The following is a 23,076-nucleotide window of genomic DNA, read 5'->3' as shown; positions in this document are numbered from 1 at the left end:
TGGAGGCAGGACAATTACATTTTGAATCAATGGACTTGCAGCTATTAAACAAGAACTGCTCAACCTAATAGAAGGCCTATAAAAGACTATGAAAACCTATAAATGACAATGAAAACCTATGGCATGGAGATCAATGACGACCAACAACCTCATTGGCATCAGCAATAATATAAAAGTCAAAAGTGAAAAACTGGAGGCCATCAATCAAAACAATAATGTGATAATGAACCCAAGACTGATCAAACCTGAAAGTCCAATGCACATCTTCGTTTCTATGACCAATAGTTTTCGTTCTGATTCTATTGTCAACACATGGAGACATACAATGTAAACAGGTCATACTACAATGCATGCACCACAGGTGAAACCAATCACAGTATGTCATTTCAACCATACAGCATTGGTTTCAGTGGTGATTTCACTGAGTATACTGCTGAGTCAAAGCTGAAATCACTACTCCTAGAATGATCCTGGTGAAATACTTATTCTTTATGTTCAATCTCAAATAAACTTTTACAAAGTGATTATTTCAGGATTGCATTTTCTGTTGCAGATCAAGTGTTTTTTTTTTTTGTTTTTTTTTGGAAAATGAATGAACCAGAGAAGCATGGATTCTTTAAATCGCAGGAAGATTCGCTGGTCAAGGAAAACTTAGAAACAAGTGATCAGGCAAGACTCCACAGAATGGAATCTGGACACAATTAACTGACTGAATCATGAAAACTGTACAGTGCATTTGAATAAGATCAGAAAACATCTTGGCCGGTTGTTCAAAATGTGTTTGTCCAGTCTATATAAATGTTAACATCTACTTTTGTTGCTGGTACAAATATATACACACACTGACAGCAAAGTAAAAATCACAACACAGTTAATCCACAAAAAATATATTGCTTTTATTTCACACTGATAAATCAGCTCTGTGTTTTGACATTTCTGAAAGGCATGTGGAGTGGAGTGGATGGTTGTGTCGGATGTCAGGCAGTGAAGAAATAGTGGCACAATCTGGCTCTCTCTCTGACCGACTGACTGCTTTTTTCTCTGTGACAATTTTACTTATAAAAACATTGTTTTCCGATTGGAATGTTTAGTATTTCCTTTGTCTATTGTTTCAATTTTTGGCAGATATCCTCTCACATATTTCTGAGTCAAATTATGTATCTCGTTAGACAATAGTGGAAAGTCCCAAATTCTTCACATTGAATCCATTTGTGTGTGTGCAACCCATTCCCAGGGTTACCTGCCAATATTTAACAGCCTGACCTCTGAACAAGAGAAAAGTAGCATTAAATGAGTGGAAGTGATTACACTATAAGAACAACAAAAGACAAGTTGTACTAAATGGTGCGTGCGTGTGTGTGTGTGTGTGTGTGCGCGCGCTAAATGGTGTGTGCGTGCGCTAAATGGTGTGTGTGTGTATCTATTATACCGTGACCCAAAATACTGTTGTATTAGCCTCTATGATAATCTTCTTTGTTCAAAACTGAATCCTTAACTCTCTGACTCTCTCAGTGATCTTCCCAAACCGACCTCCTCTTGACAGCTAATCCCCCAAATATATTTACTGGTCTGGTCATGTGTTTGAATAAACCGCTATAGAAACATGAATGCCTTAAATTGCAGGAAGAACTAGGAATATTTGGAAGCAAGCAATTAGGCAAGACTCCACAGAGTGGAATCTGGAAACAATCGACCATGAGAACTGTAGAGTGTGCTTACATAAGATCAGAAAACGGCTGAGCTTTGAACCTGGAAAAATGATGTTAAATCAATAGAAGAAAAAGAAGGAAATAAAATAGAAACCAGTATGATATTGTTCGCAGAAACATCCAAGGAACAGGCAACTGAAGATCTGCGATAACAGCATCCATGGCGACATTAAATAAAAAAGATTGATCTCTGAAGTACAATATTCATAACAAGGTAACCTTTCACATTTCAGTGAACGATCACATCTCATTCTTCAGTTCATTATAGATTTGGATGCAATGTGATACTATCGATGTTGCCCCACCCCCAAATGGTGGGGAGTAAAAATAAAGGGAAAAATATAACAAAAAAAGAGGAAATAAGTTTATCAGCAGTGCAAAGGTATAGGAAGTTGTTCACCGAGGTACACAAAGAAAACTAAAATAGGATTGTTAATCAAGGTGTGGTAGACAACAGACTGAACATACAGGTAGATAAATTTGAGTTCTTTTACAGAATGAGTAAGTTTTGCAAAAGTTTACAACAGTTAGGGACAGTTTATGGACAATCTTGAATTTGAAACAGTTGAGGACAGTTTAATACAGTAGAAGGCAAGTTGTGGCTCAGAACAGATCGAAATGTGCTGAGAGCAACTGATAAACACAGCCTTGACAGTCTTGACAGACATAAATGTGTATGCTAGCGTTCAGAGTGTGGTTTCCTGAGATGGTGTCACACACGCACCCAGAGCCCAACTGACATGTACAGAATATGTTTTCTTTTGAGTTGTTTCATTATTTTATACTTATGAACTCGTATGCACTCCCTCAGCAATCCCTAATATGAGAGACAATAACATGGCTGGAAGAGAAGATGAAAGAGAAGAAAAGTACAGAAACAGTGTTTGTTGTTGAACAGGCGAGCACATGGTCCCACACCAGTTCTCTATTTCTTCTAGTACACCATACATATGTATAGCATACAAGATGTCTTCATGTGAAACACAGTTAAATGATTTTTCCTCATCAAGAAGTTTGTTCATAAGTTTTGCTATCTTGGATCCAATGTGATACTGTCAATGTTGCCCCAACCTCAAGTGTTGAGAAGTAAAAATAGAGGGAAAAAATATAACAGAAAAAGAAGAAATAAGTTTATCAGCAGAACAAAAGTATAGGAAGTTGTTCACCGGGGCACACAAAGAAAACTAAAATAGGATTGTTAATCAGGGTGTGGTGGACAACATTGTAGCACAGTGAGAAGCAGGTTCTAGTGTGATTGCAAAAGTTAGGGAGTGGATGGATTAAATTCAAGGAACTACTAACCAGCAGTTTCTTACCATGGTAAACAAAGGGAAGAGTCTATCAGACATATGTATGCAATGTGACGATGACTGAAAGTGAAACATAGCCAGTGGGGGTTGAGAAAATGCGTTGTATGGAGAGAAAATGATATAAGAATCATGCAATGAATGTGTAATATGAGTCTTGAAAACAGGCTTAGCTCTGATGACCCCCAAGAAAGATTAAATCTGGATTGTATAGGGAGATGTATGCGAAATAGGAAACATTAATGGTATGACGATATTGAAAGAATTGATGAGAGGTCTTTGTTTAATAGATGTAGAGCAGTTAAGGTAACAGGTCCAGTCCACCAGGCTACAAAGTCCACTTTGAACTCTGTCAAGGCAGGATAAGCTGCCCCTAGCATGATAACAGCATAGCGAGACATCCACTTGAGCGGCAAAACAATCCCCCCCCCCCCAAGCTGCAACGTGTTCCATCTCAGATCAGGAGTAAAGATCAGACCCAGAAGCTTGTCAAAACATCGAACCTCCCCAAGACGATAGCCATTCATTTCCATTGATGCCAGACGGGGATCAGAGTGTTGATGATGGAAAGATAGAAGCTTGGTCTTAGATGCATTACAATTAACTTTGACCTAAAGCTAAATCCTAGTATGCAGGTATCCTGCATAAAAATATACGCTTTCCGTAAAATTTCCATGAGAAGTCTTTATTCCACTTCCTCTCAATTCCATTCGTACCACTTCTTCCCAAAATACACACACGTACTTTAAATAAAACTAATAAAATTTAGTGGACGATGACCTTTTTGCCTCCCTATTTCTTTCTCACAGAAGGAATGTTGTCAGTCTATCTCTGCTCTATCATTACTTTTATGGTATGTACTTGACTGAGCTCCAATCTCTGGTTCTTCACTGTTCATCGCTCAACAAATACTTGTCTAGCTGTAACAACTGCCAACTACTTCCTTCGTTCCTTATCTGCACCTAAAACTAAACGAAAATTCCATGAGAAGAGTTTCTTTCCTAGAATTGTCCATTTGTGGAACACAATACCGTATGTCTGCTTCTCGGCTTACTATAACATGACAGTTTTCAACTTTAATGTGAATAAATTCTATTAAGCTGTTCTCTTAGATAACCTAACTGTCTATGACTGACCTTCTTGTCATCAACCTTAGACTTATCCTATAGTGGCCTTTGTGCCTTGATAAGTGGTGACCTACCAAGCAAAATAAATGAATAAATAAAATATTTTGGTTAAAATGTGACCTAGAGGATGTTCAGTTTTTTAATATAGATGTAAGAAACTGATTCTGGTGGTCCACTAGTTCTGATCACTGCCGGCTTATTTGATTATCAAGACTTCATGATGCTGGACATTTCTGATGAAGATCCGAATGAAGAATATCTGAGTTCTCTGCATATCTATATTCATGTCTTAAAAGGAAGAGGAAAAACTCTTTTTCAGGTTCAATCATTTTAGCAAAAGTTTTTTTATGCTTGAAGTTCTTTATATCTTCAAATATTTATTCATGATTTTTAGTTTGGTTGTTTTGTAGAGAAAAATTGTTCTTTTTGTTTTGGCTTTGCAGAACATGATCGACTTTTTCAAAGGGAAAGGATAAAACACTAGCATCAGTGTTTGGCGCCTTAAAGTTAGGAAGCTGATATCTTCAGACAGCCTGATCTTCCATCACCAGAGATATGAATAGGACATATGTTTAGCACATCAGCTGTGAAATAAGATATTCTAACCAATAAATCTTCATGGATATCTAAATGATAATTTATATTCTAACTGATAAATCTCCATGGATCTCTTTTTTTCTTCAGGGAATTGTTTCACAGCCCAGTTGCCAAGACTCTACAACCAATGAGAGATACCACCCAATTCAAATTTCGTACAGTAATACCCAGATTACCAAAAACCATAAAACACGTGCCTCACAAGTAAGTTCTTTTGTCGTTTTTCCTTTTTTTTTTTATTTTATTTTAAAACTTTACTGATGGGAAACAAAATTCTAATGTTTGCTACACTATTTTTTAACGTCCAATTAATTAAAACATTGCAACTTAAAATAAAAATTAAAAAAAAAAAAAAACTACAGAAAAATGCTCAACATATAATTCCAAAATGCTTGTTGCAAACATCGATGATGGTTGATCCTATGACTGATTAGAAACACATGACAAATACGGCAATAGCAAGGAAAGATTACAAACACAGATGTTTGCAAAGTGACTTTTAACTGCAATAATAGTTCAGAATTAACTATGGGTGTGTCATGCAGTTTGCATTAGCAGCGGGGAAGTGACCATGGCTAAGTGGTTAATGACACAGACTGACAATCTGAGTGTGCCAAGTCTGAATCCAGTTCATTCCAAACAAACACGTTCACTTAAGGATGTTGGCAACCTTCATGTTATATCTCTTAATGTCATTCTAGAAATAATTCTAACTTAAAAGATATAGAGGAAATGAATGCCAACAAAATCATCTGATTCATATGAAATGAATGATGCTCAATAACAGTGCAGATTTTAAACTGAACATATCTAACCGTCCGCTCGCTATTGCCTGGAACATGACGTCAACCACTCTAGTTTGCCTATAATCTGATGTAAGATACTGATCAGCCAATCACAATGTGGGGCAATAAGCAGACAACTTTCAAATAAATATTGGAGGAAGAAAAAAAAAAATAAAATAAAACTAGATGTTACATAGAAAGCATCGAGACTAACAGCACTATGAATTTATTAATGTTGGACAAACAGTTGCAGATGTTCGAAGAAGTAGTTTTTTTTTTTTGTTAAATAAGAAATTAATCGGATTCCTAAAAGAACTGCATTACATGCAGTGTTAGATGCATCATTGCTCTGTAAGTGACGGGTGTGGCTGGAAGTGTACAAATGTTTACTTCAAATTTTCTTGACAAAAAATTTGAAAAAACATTATCTATAAAAATGAAAAAAAAAAAAATGGTTATAGTACAACCCCGCCCCCATCTTTTTTATTTATTAATTTTTTTTTTTTTATAACATGACCACTTATCAAGGTCTGGAGGCCACTCGAGAATAAGTGTTAATGAGTGTACAGTGGTCAAGGAGAACATGTCATAATCATCGTTAGTAGTGGAAATTTGGGAAATTTGATTACTTAAGGGGATGGCTCATCAAGAATTTGTTCACATTGGACTTGAAAACAACCATATCGTAGTCAGTTGGAAAGCAGGAAAGTGGAAGAGAGTTTCACAGGCGTGCAGTTCTCAGAAAGAAGCTTTGTTCATGGAATCTACATTTAGGTTTAGGCACAAATAAAGAGTGGGGGGAAATTATTGATAGTGGTTTCAGATAGATGAGCGTTTTTCATGGAAGTCAGGACGGGGGGGGGGTGACCATAGACTGGCGCTCAGATGAGCACTCGCTATGAAAACAATGACAAAGCTTTTTGTTTTGTATCATTCTGAAGATTTGATCATTGGCGACACTTAGCATAATCCGTTGGTGGACGTCATGTTCTGGGCAAAACCGAATGAAGCTTAGATATGTCTGGTTCAAAATCTGCACACGTACCACAAAATCATGATTCATACAAAATGAATAGTGATCCATAACAGTATTAGCGTTAGAAAAACATGCTGTAGTCAAAGAAACGTCCTTAACAATCAGTACAAGAGAGTGTGATCAATTTTAAAGACATTTGATGTATAGGGTATTCAGACCTGTGGAACAAATTTGGTTTTTAGCCGGTAAAAATAGCTGTTAAGGAGTCAGAATTGAAAAATTGGAACTTGGCAGGCATAAGTCGACTTAAAGTACTCCTCTATACATGCACAAATGTACATTTATATCTCTTACACTGCATTAATTTATAAAGTTTTGATGTCCATCTGACTTTAGCTTTTATTGTAGCAAATCACGCTGGAAAGCTAAATGTTTTACTTTTGATTCTAGCTAATGACACCCAAGTTATATTTTTATTTTAAACTCATGAAATCACTACTATTGGGTACAATATAATAATCAGTAGAGAATTCGCTCTAAAATAATAAATACGAAATCTGCATAAATTAAATATATTTAATCATATTTTACAACTGGGTAATGCCGGGCAGTGTGCTAGTATATAATAATTTTCAAATTATGTCATCTTAAGAAAAAAATAGAAGTAACTCTGTATACATTAATACAGAGTTATTTCCTTTGCAAGCTTTAAAAACCAGTCAAGGATAAATCTTTGACAATCAGTTGAAGGTATCTCTGCTTCTGTTGGATAGTTATGATTCTGTTCAGTCCTAGAAGGTCCACTCTCTCAGATTTTACTTTCTCTTTTAGAAGAGTTAGTTTATAGCTAATCATCTGAGGCACTTCTTTTAAAGAATGACGACGGGGTTGTGCAGGCATTTTTTCAGGTTAGAGTGCGCTTCACCTTGTGCATTGGCTTTTCAAAATTCCATCTGACCTTGTGTCTAATGTGCCAGGAAGTAAATAATAAGTGTATAAGATGATTATTTTAAATTGTTGACTCTTGCTTAATAATCAGTTCAATTTTTTTGCAGGGGCCAATTGACAGAATATCAAGAAATATATCAAAGACCATCAGATGTGAAATATACTCAGGATGTTTACTGCCCAGAAGATACACCTTGGACATTACCGAGTTAGTTTTACACGTTTGTTCTGCCTTTTAAAATTTGTTAAATCAATACTATATATATATATATATATATATATATATATATATATATATATATATATATACTAGCAAGGGGTACCTGGTGTTGCCCGGGTGTTTGGAGGTGTGTGTGAAAACTCCGGGGTGGGGGGTGGGGGTTAAAAAACAAAAAGTAAGTATGAGGATCGAACCCAAACCCTTGAGGCAAAGTTGTAAATTAAAGTGTGAAAAAAAAAAAATGTGCAACGTTAACCATTGCCCCACCGCGAGATGCTAACGGAAATACGTTTGAATTTATTTGATTACTTGGATTTGGCAGGTGCCCGTCTTAATGAGTTAATGAGGTCAAGTTTGACTGCGGAACGCTTTTTTTTTTTTTTTTTTCCCCAAGATGTTATAGGAAAAAGACTAACCCACATGCGGCGAGCGACAAATGTTGAATATTTATCTTCCTGAAATCGAGCAAATTAAATAGACAGGCGAGCTTCATTGTTAACTCTGATATATTACGATTTATATGTGATATAAAAAGTTTTAAAAAGTTGTGAAGCGACCGACCGCTTCTCTGAAAAAAGCCTTTTGTAGACATACAGAAAAAGCGAACACACATACATACATACATTTTCGCTTTTATATTTATATATATATATATATATATATATATATATATACACATATATATATATATGTATACTCCTATAAATTCTTTTTTCTTTTGTGTGTATTGATATTCATATTAAAACCCTCTATTTATTTAAAAAGAAAATACACTTTTCTTATATATGGGTTGTGGAATTGCATTCACTAGCAAAAGATCTAGCTAATTTGCATATTCTTTTAAACATTCATTTTCGTAAATAATTCCGTATTAGTTTTCTAATGGGATAATCATCTTTAGTTAACTATTACGTGTAATTATATTCATGCAGATATTCTACATGATTTATACTTGCATAATATTTGCATAAAAAGTTTATAGTAAACACAAAATTGTTTCTATATATATTTATGTATACATATATATTTTTGTTTAACAAATTTTGCCTACCAAACTCCTCCTAGAGTTTTTGGTCTACAGACATGAAACTTCATATATAAGATATTTGAATCCATGAAAACTTTATATTTGGGTTTTAGCCCGGAAAAATCGGCGCAAAAGTGTGAAAATTAAAAAAAAATGAAATTTGCCAGGTGAAGGTCGAACGGCGGCATTACGAACGACTAATATAGTAGCTATTGGTTCATGTTTTAATTTTTAGCCTTGCAGTAAACATGTTTTCATAGCCCAGTCATTGACTGCGGAGGCAAATAAATTGTGAGCTGAATGTTTTGGTTTCGATCCTCGGTGGTGGCGCATGAGTCTTTTTTTTTAATATTTTTTAAATCATTACTATATATTGCATCCAATCTATCTATCTATCTATTTATATATCTATAAAAGTGAAAATGTCTGTCTTTTTTCTATGGTAGTTAAGGAAGACTATTATACAGAAAGGCATTATTTTGCATTCACACTATTTAATATATACATATGCACATAACCTTATGAACAGTACATCGGGCCCAAGCAAAGCCAGGCGGAACTGCTAGTATATATATAAAAGTGAACATGTTTGTGTGTCTGTGTGTGTAAATTTTCCAACGCAATAACTCTGTTAATTTTCAGTCTACAGACTCGAAATTTGATATACAGGGTACTGAGATTTGGGAAAATGTTTGTAATCCGTTTTCGGGCAGAAATTTGTCTGTTAAGGGGCCAAAGTTCAACGATTTGACCTTTGAGAACTCTACAAAACTCCTCAGCCAATTTTGGGTCTAAACACTTGAAATTTTAGATATAGATTTCTTGGACATTGATCTAACTTAATAACTTGATTTGAGCCCAAAACAATAACTGTCAAGGGGTCACAATAGAGGTCAAAGTTTAAAAAATCGACCGCTTTTTTTTTTTTTTGCTCAACATACATCTCCAAACACCCGGGCAACACCGGGTTGACATGCTAGTATATATATATATATATATATATATATATAGTATTGTGTAGAAAATTTATTTAAGATTGAAAATTTATATATATATATATATATATACAGTGATGATCATATTTATTGGCACGGTATTATAAAGTTAAATTTTGTCTAATAAATTCTAAAAAAGGGATTAAATTAAAGAAAATAACAAAGTATATTATGTATTTTTAACTGGCCTTTCCGATGCAGCAATCGGATTTTAGAAAAAATAAATAACAAAGGAACAACAAACATAATTGCAAAAAACCCTTGTTCAAAATTATTGGCACGATTTATTTAATAATCAATTGTATAGTCTTTGGCCTTGATTACCTTCCTCAGTCGCTTTTCATAGTTTACAACCGAGTTGTTGCACTCTTCAGTAGTAATTTTAGCCCACTCTTCCTGACAATAATCCTCCAATTGAATAAGATTCTTAGGCTTCCTTTGCATTACCCTCAATTTTAATGTTCTCCATAAATTTTCAATTGGATTAAGGTCTGGGCTTTGTGATGGCCACTCCAAAACATTAATAGTATTGTCCTCAAGCCATTTCTTAGTCAGTTTAGCCGAATGCTTTGGGTCATTATCTTGCATGAACCACCAACGACGACCAAGTGAGAGCTCTTTAGCAGAGTCTTTCAGGTTTTCATCCAATATTTTAACATAATCTTCCTTTTTTATGCTACCTGTGACCTTAACAAGTCGCCCTGGTCCAGAGGCAGCAAAGGATCCCCAAAACATCAAACTGCCTCCACCGTGCTTCACTGTGGGTATGGTGTTCTTAGGCAGGAAAGCTTCGCCAGATTTTCTGTAAATATAAGACACTTTATTATGGCCAAATAACTCTATTTTCGTTTCGTCAGTCCATAGAACACGTTTCCAGAATGCAACATCTTTATCAATATGACGTTTTGCAAAGGCTAGCCTTGCTTTCAGGTGCATAGGCTTCAATAAGGGAGTCTTTCTCGGACGACATGCTTTTAAACCAACTCTCTTCAAAACTCTACCAACTGTATGTCGAGATACATTCACTCCAGAGGTGCTCTGTTCATCAACAATCTCCCCAACAGAGATCCTTGGGTTTTGTTTTACTTGTCGAACAATTTTCCGTTCATCTCTTGGGGAAAGAATCCTTTTTCTCCCTCTACCCTCTAAACTCATAACGTGGCCTTGCGATTTGAACTTGTTTATTATGGCTCTAACAGTGGATTTGGGAAGGTTTAGCTTCTTTGAAATCTTATCATAGCCCTCCCCATTGGTATGGCATGCTACAACAAGCTTCCTGACGTCTTCGCTGTGTTCCTTAGTTTTAACCATGGCGATTGAAAATTATAATTTAGTCACTTATAATAGTTTAAATAAATCGCTATCTAAAAATTATCTGAAAAAAATTATTCACTGAATTAGCGTTAAACAAGCATAATATGGCTATAAAAAAGTTCAGAAAGCACGTAAACCGGAAATTGATTGATATTATACTGATACTAAAAGAAAAACAAAGCCGTGCCAATAATTTTGAACAAGGGTTTTTTGCAATTATGTTTGTTGTTCCTTTGTTATTTATTTTTTCTAAAATCCGATTGCTGCATCGGAAAGGCCAGTTAAAAATACATAATATACTTTGTTATTTTCTTTAATTTAATCCCTTTTTTAGAATTTATTAGACAAAATTTAACTTTTATTTTACCGTGCCAATAAATATGATCATCACTGTATATATATATAAAGAGAAAATTATTCCCAACTTCTATTTAGGTAAAAATGCACTTTCGTATATATACTTGCATTCATTCAAAAAGTATCGCCAAATAAAAACAAACAACATCTACACACATATATCTATATATATATATAAAAATGTAATTCCTGGTTCGTTATAAGCGAATAAACCATATTTCTACGTTACCAATTTAATTTAAATTTTCAGAAATTCTATTTTTAAAGTCAAGGAATGTTTGCATGTTATTAAAATAATTTAACATTGCGAATTATAAAAATATTAAATTAAATAAAAAATATTTTTTGTAACTGCGAGATTATCGCCATTTTATTTCCGGTAGAAATTAGCCTTTCACTTATTGAGATAAGTATTATTTGTATTAATTTTTATGATACTCATGCAGAGAGTGATCCGTGCTGAAATAATGTTATTATTTAAAAAGTCATTCTTAACATGGGGAGGGGAGGATGTTTTGTACCTATTCTGTACTTTAACCTTACAATTGAATAAAAAAAAACATATCGTAAAACTTTAATTAAACGTGGAAATATGATTTAAAAAATAGCGCGGATCGCTCTCTGCATTAGCATCATTTTTATTTATTGCGGACTATTATTCTCATCTTTATTAGTTGTTGTTTCACGACTTTTCGGCCAACTATTCCTCTGGCCTTCATGAAAAGAAGTAAGTACGTGAGAAATTATTTTTTCCTTTTATAAATGTTCAGTAACTTTTTCCTTTTATTATTCTTAAAGAGTAAAACTTTTCTTATTCATGAAAAGAGTTAAGCCTATGTAAATAAATAAATGTATGTACATGTGACAAATTATCAATAAATGGTTTAGTTACTTTTTTTTTAAATTATTTATGAAAAGAGTTAACATGCTTAATTTCTATACTTATAGGTTTTTGGAATTTTTTTTCACTGGATTATTATTGATTGGACACTAATTAAATAGATTATTAAAAAAAAAAATTAAAAATAAATCATTATTTCGACATTTGAAAGTGGTGCTCACTTTTTAGTTACAATGTTCTGATAAATCAGTCACCCATTTTGTAAGCAATAAAAATGCGGTATATCAAAACCATAGAAAGTAAAAATAATATGAGCCTCTAGCGCATTTGTAAGTCAGAAATATATTTGTTTCTCAAAGAAAAAGAAAATAGATTGAACATGACTTTTTTTATTGTTTTTATGAAAATAAAGTTTTGAGTTAAAAAATTTTTTTTTTTTACTTATTTAGTTAAAAGTCAGTTTGTGGGTGTTTTTTTTTAAATTGTTTTTATGAAAGGTGAGTTTTTTGTTTTTTTTTCAAAACTTTTGTTTTTTTTTAAGTTTTTTTAAAAGTATTATAAATTTCACTAACATGCTGGAGAAATGTTTAATAAGTTGGTATTTTTTTAGATTAGGTCCATCTCCACAATTTTCCTTTCAATGACGACATTTACAGGTTTCCGAGTATGCTGAACACGCAAATCACATTGAAATTTTGCGGAAATAAATAGTTGTATTATGCATTGTATTCTTCGGCGGCCATCTTTTTATGTGCACATGCGCCATAAACAAATACACACACGTAAAAAAGATGGCCACCAAAGATTACAATGCATAATAAAACTTTTTATATCTTGATAACTACTTATTTTTGCAAAATTTCAATGCGATTTTCGTATTCAGCATAGTCGAAAACCATTTCAAGTCATCATTTAAAAGAAAATTAAGGAGGTGGACCTAATCTAAAAATTTACCCTTCCGTATTTAGAAAAAAAAAAAAAAATGAGTGACCGATTTACCAGAACGTGGTAACTAAAAAGTGAGTACCCCTTTCAAATGTTGAAATGATTTTTTTTTTTTTTCAATTTTTTTTCATAATCTGGTTAGTGTTCAATCAATAATAATAATCCAGTGAAAAAATTTCAAAAAACCTATCAGTTTAGAAACTCCACCACGTAAGTAAATAAATAAAAAATGTTACGTGCACATGCGTTAGCCTTGACTAGGGGGGGTACTAAGGGAACAACCATTAAATAATTCTGCGGGTCGCCATGAAACTCAACGCCCAAGGAGTACCAAAATAGTTTTCATGATCTGAAGAAATTTTTTTTCGAAAAGTGGGTGATCACTTTTCCATGTAAATTTAACTTAAAATGAGCACCCATTTTCTGGCCACCTGAGGAAGGGGCATTTATTTTCGTGTTTATTGGCTTAAAGGTTTTTTGACAAGGCAGTTTGGTACGCGAATGCATATTTAACAGTTTTCATTTATGCTCACGCATAGCATAAACAAAGGCTACGTCTGTGAAATGGAAAATAGTCCCAGAGTTCAGGGGTTAATACCATGCAAAAGAAATCAAACAAAAAACTTTTTAGCCAAGAAACACACAGAAAAAAGAAAAAAAAAATAGCATCCATTTTTTTTTCTATCGAATTCATTTGCTGTTTTTATTGAAAACTATTTTCCCCCGGATTTTTGATATAATTTTCCATTAAGGGCCGTGCGTCTCACGTTCGTAAATAACAAAATTTTTTTTGTAGATTTTGGTGTGCTAAAAACGAATCTGCAAACCGTTTCCGTCGCAAAAAAATAGTTTTTATGATATGAAGAAATTACTTTTTCGAAAAAGTGGCGATCACTTTTCCATGTAAATTTAACTTAAAATGAGCACCCACTTTCTAGCCACCTGAGAGAGGGGGGATTTTTTCCCATGTTTATTGGCTAAACAGCTTTCGTTTATGCTCACGCATAGCGTAAACGAAGGCTACGGCTGTGAAATGGAAAATAGTCCTAGAGTTCAGGGGTTATTACCATGCAAAAGAAATCAAACAAAAAAACTTTTTAGCCAAGAAACACAGAAAAATGCCCCTCTCTCAGGTGGCCAGAAAGTGGGTGCTCATTTTAAGTTAAATTTACATTGCAAAGTGATCACCCACTTTTCGAAAAAGTAATTTCCTTAATATCATGAAAACTTTCTTTTTGCTACGGAAACGGTTTGCAGATTCGTTTTTAGCACACCGAAATCTACAATAAAATATTTCGTTATATATGAACGTGAAACGGGCCTTAAAGTAAAATAATACCGGATTTTTTGGAGCAGATTTGCCGTTTAGTTGTACAAATATCCTCAAACCAGGTAATCACTAAAAGGGACTTTTAAAAGTCGTCACCTGTATCGAGCAAAAGTTTAAAACCACCGATTATATGCCAGCCTACGTCATGGTAACATATATTGAGTGAGTTCCTAACAGTATTTTGTATAGTTTTTTAGTTTAAACTCATTTTCCCAAAATTTCCCCAAACTTAACGTGTTCGATAGTCTGCTACCATTTGTATTTTTCAGATATACCAATAAACATTGAATGTTTTTGAATCGATTATACATTACATAAAAACACTAAAATCTTATCCAGTTAGGTAGAACATTTACTTTTCTTGCCTTTGATAACATTTGTTTGTTATATATTTATTTTTTGACAACTTCTTTGTATCTGTGTTTAGTAATAAAAACCCTTTTCATTTAATGTAACGTTTAGTCAGCTCGAAAAACAGTGTTTATCAGGGTATTTGAAAGCTACAACTGGTGGTGGACACTGTTGATTATTTTAAGTTAGAGAAAGTGAGTTAAAACTAAAAAAACTATACAAAATTCTGTCAGAAACCCACCGATTATTCCAGCCTATGTCATGGTAACATATATTCGGTGAGTTTCAGACACTGTTTTGTATAGTTTTTAGTTTTCAACTTACTTTCCCAAACTTAACGTATTCAACAGAGTCCGCGACCATTTCTGTTTTTTGAGCCAATTAAACATTTTACATTACATAAAAACACTAAACAATTATCCAATTAGGTAGAAACGTAACTTACCTTACCTTTGCTTTCATTTATTTGTTTTTGGACAACTTTTTCGAATCTGTGTATAGTAACCCCCCTCCCCCCACCATCAACCAAATATTAATTTCTATCTCACATTTTTGTAAAACAACAACAAAAAAAAAACATTTAGCGTTTCAACATTTTTGCTACGTTCGGCTTCATCCACTGATTGTTGGTCAAGTCCAAACCATGAATGATTGACAGAAACTCCCGAGGATCCAGATCAAATTCTGCAAGAGTACCATTTTTTTTTATTTTCGCCTTCTTTTTCAATTTTTGCAGTGGATTGCAGTACTAATATAAGAAACATGCATTTTCTATTTTTATTAAATTTTTCCATTACACCAAATTGAGCCACTGCAACACGTGGCAGGGTACAGCTAGTATGTATATGTGTGTGTGTATATATATATATATATATATATATATATATATATATATGTATATATATATATATATATATATATAGTATTGTGTAGAAAATTGATTTAACATTGAAAATTTATATATATATATATATATATATATATATGTAGATGTTGTTTATTTTTGTTTTGCGATACTTTTTGAATGAATGCAAGTATATATACGAAAGTGCATTTTTACCTAAATACAAGTTGGGAATAATTTTCTCTTTAACCAATTTTGGTATATATATATATATTGAACGGTTACGTACTCAGGTACTTCAAAATGTTACTTAAATTTTCAAAATTTACATTGTTTATTTTTATTTATTTAGCTCTTATATATAGTACTTCCAGTAATTTTAATCTTTTAACGTTTGAATCCATATGGATGATTTTTGTGTTTTCAACTAAAACCTTTCAAAACTGGGAATGTGAGCAGCCATGTTGTTTTAGGTGTTCGCAAATTGAGCTTGTATTGGAAAGGTGTACGGTCAATCGTCTGGACAATGTATTGGTCGTGTGTCCAATGTAGCTATTGGTGTTGAGGATGCATTCTCCCAAGGGGCATTTGAATTCGTAGATTATATTGGTTTCATCGACTGATTTTGTTGTCAGGGAAGTGTTGTTTTAAATTATTAGGTTAGCAGTTAATTTCTTGTAGTAGATGACAAATCGTATCTTATTATTATTGATTGGGGATATATATCGATGTATTATATTTCTTAGTACGTTTTCATCTGATTTAAAGTTGTGGTATAACTGGTTGCGATAGAATATATTGATAAGATGGGGATTGTTAACGTGGTTATTATTAGTTTGGTTTAGGGTCTAATTCTTTAATTCACTGTACAATATTTTTTTATTTGAGGAGATAAATTTGGTTCGATTAATAAGTTTTTTTTATAATTGCGGTCTTGTATCAGTAGGGACATTCACTTTTGAAGTTTAGATATAGGAATTGGTTGCAATAGTTTTTTTATACGGAAAAGTAATGAATTCATCTTTGCTGGAGTCTATGAAAACGTCAAGAAATAGAATACTATTGTTTGAATTTAATTCATAAGTGAAAGCAAGTACAGAGTTTGTTTGAAAATGATCTTTTAGTTTCCCTATTTCGTTATTATTGTCAGCAAGAATAAAAATATCATTGACATACCTAATGTAAATTGACGGTTTTTTAATAGTATTAAATATTTTATTTTTCAGGTTAGACATATAAAAATTGCTAAAGGTGGGTCCCAATACGGACCCCATTGCTGACCCATCGATTTGGGTGTAAATGTTGCCTTTATGATCATAAAAGGAGACCTCGGTTGTACATATTAGTAATAATTTTTTAGAATTATAGGCTTGGTTTTCAACAATACTTGTCTGAATGAACACATGCTGCCTAAATACACAATATTCAAATTGCATGATGTAGCCGTATAAAATGAAACTTATACTCAGAACTTCAGAGTGAACCTCATTAAACGACAAATTGCCATTGCCCCTACCCACCCACATAAATGCTATTATATTATTTATCACTCACCCAACAAACAAATATTCAGTTTTAAGCAAATTCGGGTGATTATACAACTTATTCTTTTTTTGTCGATAATAAACACAAATATTTATTTTTATTTTTTATTCTAATTAGAAATTCTTATGCAATGGTGCATTATAGTTAACAACAAAACAATGATGAAGAAATGAATAAATGTAGAACAAATAATTTTTACCAAATGCAAAACAAATTTTTACCAAACACAATACAAATTTTTACCAAATGCAAAACAAATTTTTACCAAACACAAAACAAATTTTTACCAAATGCAAAACAAATTTTTACCAAGCACAAAACAAATTTTTACCAAATGCAAAACAAATTTTTACCAAACACAAAACAAATTTTTACCAAATGCAAAACAAATTTTTACCAAACACAATACAAATTTTTACCAAATGCAAAACAAATTTTTACCAAACACAAAACAAATTTTTACCAAACACAATACAAATTTTTACCAAACGCAATACAAATTTTTACCAAATGCAAAACAAATTTTTACCAAACACAAAACAAATTTTTACCAAATGCAAAACAAGTTTTTACCAAACACAAAACAAATTTTTACCAAGCACAAAACAAATTTTTACCAAATACAAAACAAATTTTTACCAAACACAAAACAAATTAATCTATCGACTTGCAAAGCTTTTCAGGTTCAATCCTTTTGTCATTGTTTTAGTCAGATTTTATAATATTATTTTGGAAGTTTGTTAAAATAAGGATGATGCCAGATTTTACTTCATATGAGGGAACACGTGGTCATGCCATCTTGAATATGTTTTTTTTTTTTATTTTACATTTTAATTCCATGTAGACTCCGGAGTTTGACAAGATGGTCAAAACATCCGCAAGGACCCCTGGCACAGTGGTTAGAGTACTTGGAAAAATCAATTGTAAAAGTGATATTCTCTTGAAGGTTGAAGGTTCAATTCTCAGTGTGGGCGACTGAAAAATATAAATGCGAATTACTTAGGAATTTTATCCAGGCATGGCTTATGGAATGAGATCATGAAGTAAATAAAGGGTTCCATTCAAAATTCCATCCAAATTCTAAAGTTTGACAGAAACATTCCCAAGTTTGACAAGATACATCTGAAGAAGGTCGAAGGTTACATTAACTGAAACGTGAAATTGACACTAAATAATAGAGGAGTAGTCCGAATAATCCAACTTAATTATTCTCATCTCAAAAATTCCAAAACATGGATAGATGCTGTTCTTTTTTTTTTTTTTGATATTGTGTCTCTCTTTATGAACTGGAATCAGCAATGGAATGGAATAACGTTACGAGACATTAATAAGACTTAATGCAGAAATCTTTTGGATTCCACTGGATGGTCGGTCATCTTTTTGCCAGCAGAAATTGCTGTTCTCTCAAGGACACATTGTAAGTTGCTGCTCAGTGGAAAGTGATGCCTCTTGGCAGTAGCTATCATAGCTATTGGTGTTTTAACTAAAATTCAACCCTCCCTTACCATGATACAGGTGATAGCAACATGGTATTATAAGAAAGGCAGTGCCCCCTATGGAGAAGCATTTGGATCTGCAAAAATACCTGGACAGCCCCGTCAGCATTCCCCAGTATGGACGCCTCAGGCGACTAGCAATGAACTAATTCCTTCTCAAAGAGAAAAGTCAAAGCCTGGGAGAGTGGAATTCATAGAATTGCACAGGACCAGCATCTTACTGCAATCAACAGGGAAAAGGTCATTTCTAAAATGTTGATTTTTCATCTTCTTCTATACATATAAACGTCAAAATGGGCATGAGTATATGTATATGTCCGCAAAAGACTATTCAGATCGGGGTTTCGCTGTCGGTTAAATTCTGCGAGAAGTTTTCCTATACTTCTGAGATCATAATATCTGACATTTGCAAACGGACACCGTTTCTTTTTTGTATCAGGTTAAAAAAATTCCCACCGTGCCGTTGTCTTGAGTGTTTGTTTGTCTTTTTAATATAATAAAATGAAACTATTCAAATGCAAACGACAGAAAGCGGGAAGCTTACCTAGCCTCCGGGCAGGTTTAAAAACAGCATTTAATAAAGCGGGAAGCTTCCCTGGACCCCGGCCAGGTTTAAAAGTAATGTTCATTTCTGTACATGCGTGGCAACTCCTATGATTCTTAAGTTAATTGCCAACTCATTGAATTCACTATCATCTTTGGCCTAATGGTTAGTGAGGAAGACTAATAACCCTACATTTTCGAGTTCGATCCCATCTCTCTCTATCTTTTTTTTATTTTAACCATGTGGAAGCCATTCTTAACATCGCTTCGACCTTGTGCCAATATCCTCCACCCAGGCAACGCTGGGTACTCCCCACCAGTTGAAAATAAATAGGAAAGAGAGGAAGAAAGCTGTGTGTTTGTATGTGTAAGATTTCAAGACTGAATAATCCTTGTGTTGTGATTGGTTGAAAGAAACTACCATTGAAAATCGATATGTAACAATAACATTCACTGCCAATTTTGTTATTGTTGATTAAATATTATTAAAATTGTTTAATGACTTTTGTTTATTTTGCAGAACCAAGTGCCGAATCAATTACGACTGTTCCGCGATTCTACACAACCGAATATCAAACGATCGGAAAGAAAGAATTTGTTCCAATCTAATAAAAAACAATAAAAAATAAATAATCTGTCTGACATTCATTTTAAGAAAAGAAATAAAATTCTTCTTTTTTTTTTTATATATATATATATATATATATATATATATATGAATTAAAAAAAAAAGAATAAATTTGTTGCTTTACAGCTGTCCATAAGAAACATTTTTTTAGTAACCCTTACTGCGTTGACATTTTTATTTCTTGATTTCATATTAGAAATGTTAGTTTTAACTTTTCTTTCAAAAGACACTGTTGAAATTTTCCTTCAATTGCATCTAAAGTCGTTCAGGGCAATTATTGGTTAGGCCCATAACTGAAATATATAAGAGCCTATAGAAACGAAATTCGATTTTTTTAATATTTTTTTTTTTCATTTTCAAGAATGTAGTTAAAAATTGTTTAAACATTTAAATATTTTTATTAGTATTTTTAAGATTTACAAAAAAAAAAGTCATTTGTTTTGATTTGTTGGGGCCTTTTGCCATTTAACAGCTACAAGTTTTTTGGTTTTGTTTTTTTGGTCAGATAAAGACTTTGAAGATCTTCATCTTCTAAGAATAAAGGTAATTTCTTTGCTCGTCTTTTTGCTGACAATTCTATTGATGATTCTAGTCCTGTTCTTTCTGAATTTTCCTTTAAAAACTGATTGATTTCTTGATTCTGTAATTATCACTCAAAGATGGTTACTAAAATTTTTCTAGTTTTGACAAGTCTAAGACTTCCGTCCTCGATTCAATTCCTCTCAAACATTGTGTTCTTGAACTTTTTTTCTATCCTCCTCTTGAAATTATTCAGTCTCTGTTTGTCTCAGTCCTGTTTCTCTTCTTGTTAGGCGTCCTCTGTTGACCTTATTAAAAAAACTAGCCTGGGTGCCTAGCTTGCCCAGGTGTTTGGAGGTGTGTGCTGAGCAAAACAAGTGATAGTAGGCAGACTTGAACCCGTGATGTGAAGGCGGAAAAGAAAGTGAAAGAAAACTGCTGAGGGTGAAGGAATTAATGTTTTTGGCCAATTTTTCAATATTTGTTGTCTAATACGTTCAAAACGATTCCGTTCTTGTGAAAATCTGTCGCAAGTTTTAGGCAGACATACATTTAAACAAACAGGTGAGATTTATATTATAGATGTTGTGATCAGTCTCATCCAACTAAGTATCATCTTGTTAGTCTCCTTGCTGTTATGAGTAAAGCTTTTGAAAGATAAATCAATGGCCAGCTCATTCATTTTCTAGAAAGTCTGGGCCTCTTTAGTGATGTTCGTTCTACAGCTGATGTTTTAACTGTTGTAATTGAGCAGATCTGTCTGTTTATAGTTAATTTCGGAGAAATTTCTCAGCATTCACCAAACTTCAGGATTATGGTATTGGTTTTAAGGTTATTGATCTCTTGACATTATGAGGATTTTTCTTTCTGATCAAAACTTGCAAGTAACTCTGTATGGTGTCTCTTCCTTATCTTTTCCTATCAATGCCAGTCTTCCTCAGGGCTCTATTCTAGGCTCAACACTGTTTATTCCAGAAAATATTATTAAAAAAAAAAAAAAAAAAAAAAAAAAATCATGATACTCCTCCCTATTCTGATGTTGCTTCTCACCCACCTCCATCAATTGAAATAATGCAGCTAATCTAAAAATTGACTTAGCTTCAGTTCTGAATTGGGATACAAAAACGACCTGTTTCATTTAATCCTATTAAGCATGTGTCTTTCAATCATACGTGTGTCCTTTTTTTTTTGTTTTTCTGGAATTCTCATGAATGACTGCTCTTGATGAATCGATTCTGAAATTTCTTGGTTTTTCTTTCTCATTAAATCTTTTTAAGAGTTCATATATTAAATCCAGCACCATTTCTGCTTCTCTTAAATTAGGTTCACTTTATTGCCCTAAACATTTTCTCACACATGAGGCTATTCACCATCTCTAAAATCTACTGTCACACCATATATGAAGTACTGTTGTCACAATTGGGCTTATGAATCTCTGTCCTATATGAGGGTTCTTGATAAAGTGCAAAAATATATTTGTAATTTGATTGGCCCCATCCTTTCCTCTCAGCACCTCTCTCTCATAGACGTGATGTTACTAGTTTGTCTTTTCTATAAATACTAATGTGGAATGTGTGCTGTTTCTTATTTTATTTTTCTAAGACACACATTACAATTTATAAATTCATTTGCATGGGAATTACAGCATTCACCAACACCAAACCTCTTGAGTCAAAAAGCAGGACGCTTGAGAAATAGCCAACATAGTTGAAAACACGTTTTTTTTCATTAAAAAATATGAATTTTTTACTAATCAGGGCTCGATTTAAAAAACTTATTTTTTGCAAGCCTCTAAAGAAATATAAAAGGCAAGAAGAATTTCTCTCGTCAGCTGTTTATGTATATAGGTGTTTGTGTATATATATATATATGTATATATATATACACACACACACGAATATAGATATGTCTCGTTGTGAATATGTCTAGAAACGCTGAAGTTTTATTCATCATATCGAGTTTTTGTTTTATTATTAAACTCTCTCTCCCTTACCTTCAACGTTTTCTGACACGCGATTTGTGTTAACGAACACATTTACAAACCCCTTTTTTCAACATACAAAAATTAGCTTATAAACAGACTAGTTTAATTTCCCCCACTTCCACCCACTAACACAATCCACTGTTCTAGTAAAATACGACCCACTTTAATCATTTTAAATTTATATTCTCTATAAATCCAGCTGTGGTAATTTTTTAACAAAGTTGAAATGCGATTTCTCCATTTTTTCTTTTCTTTTTTAGAGAACTTGCAACTTTTATAGTTTTTTTGAAGAGAAAAAAAAAGTGAGCGTGTGTGTGTATATATATATATATATATATAAGAGAGAGAGTGTTCTAGCAAGCCAGTTTTAGTTTTGCTGCTATGGGATGAATTTGCTTTGAATTTTTATTTGCTTGGTTGTCTCTCCTGTGGCCTTGCTAGACCATTAATATACATACAAACACACACATTACTCTTCTTCTTCACTCACTTTTCTTAATTACACTTTGTCTCGGCAGCCGAGTTTAACGCATATCTTATTTTTCTTTTAATAATATTATTGGAATTCTTTCCCATTTTTCCTTGTACCTATTTGTGAATTATTCCACGGATTTCGGCCTTTTGGATTATTTTGAACCATCTTCCAATTATGTGATTTCCTTGGATTTTACTTGTGCGAATGGAAATT

At 33.1% G+C, this 23,076-nt stretch overlaps 1 protein-coding gene across 2 annotated transcripts in view; it reads left to right on the top strand.

The window, feature by feature from the left end:
- Positions 1-19,890, top strand: part of LOC145266434 (stabilizer of axonemal microtubules 3-like) — a 65,889-nt gene extending 45,999 nt beyond the window's left edge. For both annotated transcript variants that reach the window (XM_080122106.1, XM_080122104.1), the window contains exons 5-7: positions 4,828-4,944; positions 7,557-7,657; positions 19,778-19,890. In XM_080122106.1, coding sequence (XP_079978232.1) covers positions 4,828-4,944; positions 7,557-7,657; positions 19,778-19,866 — 307 coding nt within the window. In that variant the 3' untranslated portion in view covers positions 19,867-19,890. The remainder of the gene's footprint in view (positions 1-4,827; positions 4,945-7,556; positions 7,658-19,777) is intronic.
- Positions 19,891-23,076: the final 3,186 nt, after the last annotated feature.

This window comes from Euprymna scolopes, chromosome 41 (assembly GCF_053919585.1).
Source record: "Euprymna scolopes isolate OS-2025 chromosome 41, ASM5391958v1, whole genome shotgun sequence".
NCBI classification, from domain to species: domain Eukaryota; kingdom Metazoa; phylum Mollusca; class Cephalopoda; order Sepiida; family Sepiolidae; genus Euprymna; species Euprymna scolopes.
Note: the sequence above shows the minus strand (reverse complement) of the source record. Positions and strands in the feature narration are given on the sequence as shown.